At 37.7% G+C, this 8,144-nt stretch overlaps 1 protein-coding gene across 1 annotated transcript in view; it reads left to right on the top strand.

Annotated features, from left to right (window-relative positions):
- Nucleotides 1–2,875: 2,875 nt before the first annotated feature.
- Nucleotides 2,876–8,144, top strand: part of LOC149791438 (uncharacterized) — a 115,754-nt gene continuing 110,485 nt past the window's right edge. Inside the window, exons 1-2 of the mRNA XM_089971357.1 lie at nt 2,876–3,107; nt 7,135–7,154. Coding sequence (XP_089827483.1) covers nt 2,876–3,107; nt 7,135–7,154 — 252 coding nt within the window. The remainder of the gene's footprint in view (nt 3,108–7,134; nt 7,155–8,144) is intronic.

The following is an 8,144-nucleotide window of genomic DNA, read 5'->3' as shown; positions in this document are numbered from 1 at the left end:
CCATGAGGTCGGCTGCAGTGTTGAGCAAACCTAGTAAGCCAAGCAATGTTCGTGGAGATAGAATTACTTGAAAGTAAAGGTGCAACTAGTGTTCGGATTTCGATGTCCGATCCTGAGGGAGACGAAATATTTTGCCTATGTTTAGAACTTCCTACCTAGGTAAACAAATCGTTGAAATGATGCTAGGTCAGATCTTTACTTGTTGACGAGAAGTCCAGATTGTTAACAACGGTTATCATGTCTTACTTGATCAAACGCACTGATGTTCGGTAGGATGTCGTCCAAGAAAATTGAAATGGTCCTGACCAGCGCCATTACTCGAGTCAGCAGATAAGTGAAGACTCAGAGGCCGATACTGAGCCCCAATAGGAGTGCCTTAATTGGTGTTATACGATGTTGTAGGCGAATCTCAGGAACGTCCTGGAAGCCTCGTGAATAAGGGCATAAAAGTATGCCATGTTTAAGTCCACACTGATTGAGAAGTCTCCCTCATGGATGGTATTCAAAATGCGCTATTGTGTTTCCATTGAGAACCAAAGGGGTGCGTGGATGAATTGATTGATGGTGCTTAGGTCGATGATCAGAAGCAGAGTGCCCTTTGTCTTTTGCCTTTGGAACCAAGAAACCCGAGGAACCCTCTCAGTGTTATATGCGCTTTTGTATGGAAAACTGGATTTCGCTTTCAATAGGACCGTTTTCAAAGGTTGGTGTCCCATGAGTGGCCCTTGGGTCCTTTTTTATTTCCCGTACTATCCCTGTATTGACGTTGTGGTTGTGGGAGGGAGGAAATTGGTCCTCTACGCTGCTTGTTTACGCACTTCTTTAATTTGGCCGTTAAACAGAAGGTTACATGATGAAGGTTGTGCTCTTAGTTTGGCGTTATCGTGGTCCTTCAGGAAAGTGTAGGCAGAAAACCTAGCCGTGGTAACAGCATTGGTCAAAATGTCTTGGGCGGCTCTTTGCAGAATTCGGTTCATTCCTGAGACCGAATCCCATGCAATCACTGTGACATTGGGAGAGTGAAAAGATAAGCTATGTTCCATCTGTGGGAAGATAGCCATATAGATGAAACCCCAGCATCGAAGCCACGGCAACGATATTGCGCACTAACTGCCGAGTATTATCAAAAGGCCATAAGGTCCATACGTATGGAGTGTGGCTTTGTCATCCAGAAAGTGGCAGTATCACTGTCACAAGGTGAGGTTTTCAAATGAATGATTGGTGTGTGACAAAGGTATAACCGACGAAGAACTGATCATGAAGGCGGGTTAAAACGTCTTTAACTCTCCCAGACATCGGAAGTAACTGAAGTCTCGCTCTTCCGTTCAGTTGTCAGATCAACAGATGCTGCAGATCTGGTCCAGGTTGTAGGTGGAGTGAGAGGAGGAGGACAAAAAAAAGATATATGGTCTCGAAATATCAGACCTTGAAAGGTAGATGACGTTATAATTTAAAGACTTGGATGCTGCCACACTGTTTAAAGACCCAAAATTCTTTCTAGATGTTTGCAATAATTGTAGTTGTCCTTCTCAAAATAACTTTCTTTTAACTCAATGCGATTCTCCCATCTTTTTACCCACGTACTGAACACGTGCATGAAACAGTCAAGTGACAGCATTCCTAAGGACAAGCTAATTTCATCCATTGGTTCTTCTCTTCATTCGCAATGGTTTCGTAGTAACAAATCTACTAATTTCGAAGAAGAAAAAAAAAACAGAAATCGTAAGAAGCCAGGTCAGTTCTGTATGGAGGGTGATTAGGGGTTTCAACTCCACATTTTGTAAGGTCTACCGTAGGAACATGCATATGTTTGCGGAGTGTTATCTCGGTGCAAAATTAAACCATCCATCAATTGGTCTGGACGCTTCTTGCTAATAGCCTTACATAAATTATATCTGATTACTGAGGCATAGTATTGTTCATTTTATTATATGATATCGTTTAGCTTTCAGAATTATTCCTTGCGCGTTGAAGAACGTAATGTCCACTCCCTTTCCATCAGATTTGGATCAGCATGCCTATACAGGCAATGGCGGACTTGCATACTTTCAGACATTGCTTTGTCACTTACTCTTGGGTTTATAGTAGTGTACTATTCTTATCGAGGGGGCTCTGGATAGAGGTAGTACCTTTGTTGTCTGGCAGCTGCACTCTCTGAGTGGACAGACGCACTGGCCCTCATCCATTTCCCAAATCTCTCACGTTTGCCTCCAGGAAGGAATCATTCACGGCGTTCCCCGGTACACCGCTTCAGCTGAAGGACCAAACAACGTTGAGGCGGTGATGTTAACACTGCAGGAATAGGTGAATGAACTTCTACAGTTAAATCACCGGTTAGGGCTGAAGATCTCTATAGATAAAAGACCAAGTGTTCGAGACCCGGGAGCACCATATGTATTAGTGGATTGTGGCTTTGGTCGACCAGCTCTGGTTCGAAATAGCAGGGACGGCAGACCTCTTCAGTCGCCCGATTATTTTTAAGTCTCGCATTTTGAGCTGAAATTGTTAATTTTGAAGAGTGACGATCGAAATAAGTCACTAAATGTTCTAAAGAATATCCAATGTGGATAGTAGATATTGTGTTTTTCTCTCCTTCCCGTGCGTGGATAGTAGATATTGTGTTTGTTTTTTCTTATTCCCGTGTGATTGTCTGAGTTCGCGTACGTTTGTGTGGATATTATATTTGGGGTTTGTATGCGTTCGCATACGTTAGTGTGGATAGTAGATATTGTGATTGTGTGCGTTCGCGTATGTTTGTGTGGATAGTAGATAATATGTGAAGTTAGTGTAAGGAATATTTTTCTTCACGTCCGTGCTTGACAAATATAAAATCGAGCGTTTGTCATTCGCGCCATTCAACATTGAATAAGCTAAGATGGAAAGTAACCACCTTGATAAAATGAAGAAGCTACAAGACGTTCTCTATAATTTGGGAATGATCGAAGAAATGTTAGTCAAACTAGATGACGATTTTTATTATTACAGTCCCTATCGAGTCAAGATGGAAATCAGTAATCTAAGAAAATCAAAGGACATGTTAAAGGAAATGATTAAAGAAGAAAAAGAGGAGAAGGAGGATGAAGAGGATATAATAAGAATGAGGGAATGTAATGAAAAGATAGAAAAGGAAGGGGAGAATGAGAAGAGGAAGAAAGAGGAAGAGGAGAAGGAAAAACAGGAGGAGGAAAAAATCAAAAAAGAAGAAGACAACAGCAATAACAAAACTAAGAAGATGGTGGAGGAAAAGAATAAACTAAAAGAAAAAGAAGAAGAAACTCGGGAACCTTTTCAGGGCCACTCATGCTTCAAAAATATATTTATTCTCTTTGCCTAAATATTTTTTAGTAGATTTTAGGTGTGATAGATTGATGTTCATCAATCTATGTCTATGTGTTGTATATGTCTATGTCTATATCTCTAGTGTATTTGTCTCTCCCTAGAGTAGCGCGTATTCAGGTCAAACCCATGCTACATTGTTACCAATGTCCAGTGCCTTGATGTCACCTCACCTGTTCAATTCCTATTGTCCCTATACAACAACCCAACTTTCCCATGTCGCTATACAGGCCCAATATTCGTCATGTTCAATTCCCCTTGACGCTAAACGTTCACAGGGTGATCTGAAAAGTCTTGACGCTAAACGTTCCCACGACCTTTTTACTGAGATTTCCATTGACGTTAATGTATCCCCTATAACTACTGTCTTGTTGAAATATATTTGCTTTGTGATTTCTTGTTCAACACATTAACAACCATTGCTGTATGACAAAAGTCACTTTTCTTCGTCTGTTTCTTTTATCTTTCACTGTTCAGTAAATTACATCCTAGAGGAAGTCTTGGATGTATAATCTGTGTTAATATTTCACATTGATACCAATAGTCTGAGACTTTTCTAGATTCCTATTTAAGGTTGATTTAAAACAGCATGTTGATGTACTGTTTCTTTTCTAGATTGACGTTAGAAACGTCTATTCATTTTTAATATGGGATTTGTTATCCCCATACGGTTGTTTTAAATATGTACAGCAATATGGTCGCATATAATTGATACCTTTACTGACGTGTCACTGTAGAGTGCCAAGTGTGTGAGACTATTGAAACAAAATTGTACATGGGTATTGAATTTAAAAGTGTTCAAAATTGTTTGCTTTTTAAGTCAAGTTTTTTGGTCTTGTACGAGCTGTTAAATTCAAACAAGGAAAAAACACAAGAAAAAAATGAAGTAACAGAGTACAAAAATTGCTTTAAAAAACCAATGAACTGACATCCTAGATAAACATAAGTATTACGTACTGAATACAGAACTCGGGCCTTAAACTCCCTTGCTGGTATTTGCTGAGACCTCGTATCATATCCTATATGGTGCGACCCTATATTTGCTAATATCTATTTTTGTGTGACTGGGTGACTAATCCGGCAGTCAGAAACAGAGAGAAAAGATACGGAAAGAGAGACAGAGCAGTAACAAAGAAATCTCAGTAAATGGTCTATCACTTCGCCAGAGAGAGAGAGAGAGAGAGAGAGCATGTGATATATTAGTCAATGATTATCCGTCACTAAAAGATATATTCATTCAAAAGTTATAAAGAAACGAAGACCGACAAGAAAGAGACGGAAAGAGAAACCGACTTTAAAAAATCTCAGTCAATGATTTATCACTTCTTGACCATACAGGCAAAATGCAGCTCAACAAACGAACAGCTATGTTCTTGAAAGAAATGCTCAGCATGGTCCATTAAATAATTGAATCTTGCGTATTTATGAGTTTTAGTCAGTATTATGTGTATTATATTTGGGAAAGAAATGGACGTTTGAAGAAAGGCACCAGCTTGACAGTTTATTGCAATTTTTTCTTATGGCTTGTTTTTTTTTAATAAAAAGCAAGCCTGAAATGGACTCGTTTTGTCCCCAATTTTCTATTAACATAGTTCGGCGCTATAGATGATTTAATGACAGAATAATTAGAATTACCAAGGATTGCTGGAATAATAAACCCAGTAAAGCAGTATTCATGCAGTTCATATTGTACAAACTGTTCTTTTCCTTTTCATCTATTTGCCATGGATCAGGGAAGATTTGTAAATAATGATTACAAATAATTGTTTACACCCCAACCCCTTTCAGGTAAAGTTGGGTCATAAGGTTGGAGTTTGAAAATCGTTATATTTTGTTTTATACACAAAGCGCTTTAAAACAATAAAGACAGTTGTAAAGACTAATTATGCAGGTTTCTTTAAACTGAAATGCAATGCAAGAGTGTATAGATTAACCGTCATGTTATTATTGTGACGATGCATTGTAGCAGGTACGGCACGTGAACCGGTAATTTATTTGTATGTGCTTAAGTCCGCATTGAATAATCATGTGCCGTTATGTTTCAGTGGGGACAAATACTCCAAAACAAATAACGCAAAGTACAAATATGTATAAAATATATTTTCATTACAAACGTTCTGTTATTATTTTCTAAATATTGTTTTTATTTGTTTATGTGTGATTGAGTGTAAACTTCCGGTTGGGTTGATAGGTCTGCACAAAAGGCGGTCAATTCAACGCTAAAGTGATGTATGAAGGATGCAAAAACACTTCTGCACTTCTGTTTTAAAGACGTTGATGCATTTGTATCGTTGATACTATTAAAGAAACAAGAATGGCCGGCAAAAACTTACTAAATGATCTTGCAGCAGGAAATTTAGATGGCATTGGAAAAGCAGTTGAGGTGCACCCTAATTTCATTCATCATCAACGAAATTGTCCTTTTTGCCTCAGAGGCCCCCCACCCAATGTATTGTTTTACCCCAAGCGCTGACACCAGTGGGGATTTTGACTAGATCTTGCATCCTTAGGGGTAGTATAAGACGTCCAACCTGATATGTATGTTGTTTGGGTCGACGTTTTCAAAAATAAACGGCATTGTGTATCGTGTTCCCCAATCGACTGACAGGGGACCTAAGGGTGAAATTTTCAGGAATATCTCACACACTTAGCTAAGCTAGCACATATTAATTATTTAGTCTTACTATACTTGATACTATAAATATACGTTTATTAAGATAATATAAGTATCCATGTAAAATATGAACATACTGTAGGTGCCAGAACTGTTAAATCAAATATGATTGAAAAATATATTGTTTTGCACTATCAGTGCTCAAAGGAATTTTGTTAGGCACAGGCCCCGGGCTAGCGACTTAAATAAATTCACAAGCTTTGACTGAAATTCCACAAGCCCGTACAGTTCATATCTGTCAAGTCTCAAACCAAGAGAAAAACCTCCCCATTTTTTTGGTATATCCACACCAACCTCTCGATCTCATAATATCTCCTGATTTTTCGCAGAGAACTCCCAATTATTACATTATATCTGTCATTTTTCATTTTGTAAGAAAAAAAACCCATACATAAATAGATGTATGCAATCCACAGGTGCCATATTTTATCACTGTTGAATACTGCTGTGATGAAATAATTAATACACTACAAACAAAATTCTTCAGTGAAAAGAATGTTGAGATTAAACATTGTTCACGTAAATTTCAGATTTCTTAAACCCCTACAACAGTATTATTTTTTTTTAAATGTCATAAATGATCAGTGTGAATGCTGTGTAATTTACTCTGTAAATAAAATCACGTCTCCATTTCTGCCAAAGAAACTCAGCAAGTAAACACATGGCATTCTTCTACCATATATGTAAACTTTAATTACCATGATTAAATTAAAAGAAGGAATTAAAAAAAATACATCACAAAGAACTAATTCAGAGTAAATATTTTATTTAGCAGACAGTGTTACATGCCTTAAGAGTAAAACCTAAGGAATTAAGGTGGGATATAAAACGTGGGAAAAACAGTTGCCACATGTACACTTGTGACTGCAGATTTGAACTGTTAAAATGAAGTTCCTAGGATTGTAAGTGCCTAGCATCGTAAGTTACAACAAAATATGGCATCGTTTATTTGCCAATCAGTTGCTGGTGCTTATATACACACACTGTAGAACATATTTTCTTTGGAAGTATGTCCAAAGGACAGTCCTTTTCACAAGATAAATGCAAGGATAGGTATTGACTGTTAATTAGTCACACTGGTCTTATGCTTGTGTACTTAAGTCTAACCTTTAACTATTATGCAGCTTATCCACAGCTGACCAGAGTATGAAAACGGGGACTTGTCCTGGTGGAAAATAAGGCATGTCACGGAGAAATGGTGCTTACACATTGGGGCAAGGGGGTGGGGCAATAGTCACTTTCCACAATTTTACCTTTAGACATGTTTTGGCATACATTCCTAAAATTTCATGGCTGACCACTACATGCCCCCACCCTAAAAAATATGGTTTCTGCTGGTGCCTCTGGTACATCCTTTGAGAATTTCACTCGTAATGGACCTGAAGGATCGATCAATGTTTATTGAAACTGGCGCTTAAAAAATGTCGCATAAAAACCTCTACATTTTAGGTCCAAATGTCACTGTTTTGTTTGTTATTTTCCCTACTTAGCTTTTGAAAAGTTGACATGTATGCCTGACTCCAATTTCCACAAGCCCAAATTTTCCAATTTTTTTAATATTGTCACACGACATTGCAATAGCTACAATTCGAATGTAAATTTAATAAAAATGAATTACACTTGAATGCTGTTCCCATAACTGAAATGATCATGCTTTGCATTCTATATATGCAGTAAAATCCAACTTCAAAGAATCATTGCTGCTGTTCACAAACTTGTGAAAAATATAATACATAGCAGCTTAAACACTCTCATTCAAGGCAGTATTATGTAATAACTTTTGTCCTTGTGCAGGCATTTATCATCTCTTTGATTTACCTATAGTGGGTTGTTCCACTTCTTGATCCTACCTATGCAAATTAGCACAATGGGCTCACCCACTGCAACCTTCAGTACATCTCATTAGCTATTGTCAGCCAGTTAATGTGAAACTATGATTTTATACCTGACCTCTTTTCCTTTAATTTCCGCTATTTAAATTACCCAAGGGATAGTATGTATAAACGGTAATCTGTAATGATTGGAACTGATATCAGTTCCAGTCATTACAGATTGCTGTTTATACAGACTATATGTAACGGACATAGACTGAAATTTTTTGTTGTTGTTGTTGTTTTTTATAGTTCTTTTTTTA

Source organism: Sinohyriopsis cumingii, chromosome 9 (assembly GCF_028554795.1).
Source record: "Sinohyriopsis cumingii isolate HCF-2022 chromosome 9, ASM2855479v2, whole genome shotgun sequence".
Classification (NCBI taxonomy): Eukaryota; Metazoa; Mollusca; class Bivalvia; order Unionida; family Unionidae; genus Sinohyriopsis; species Sinohyriopsis cumingii.
This window is presented reverse-complemented; position numbering and strand designations above follow the sequence as displayed.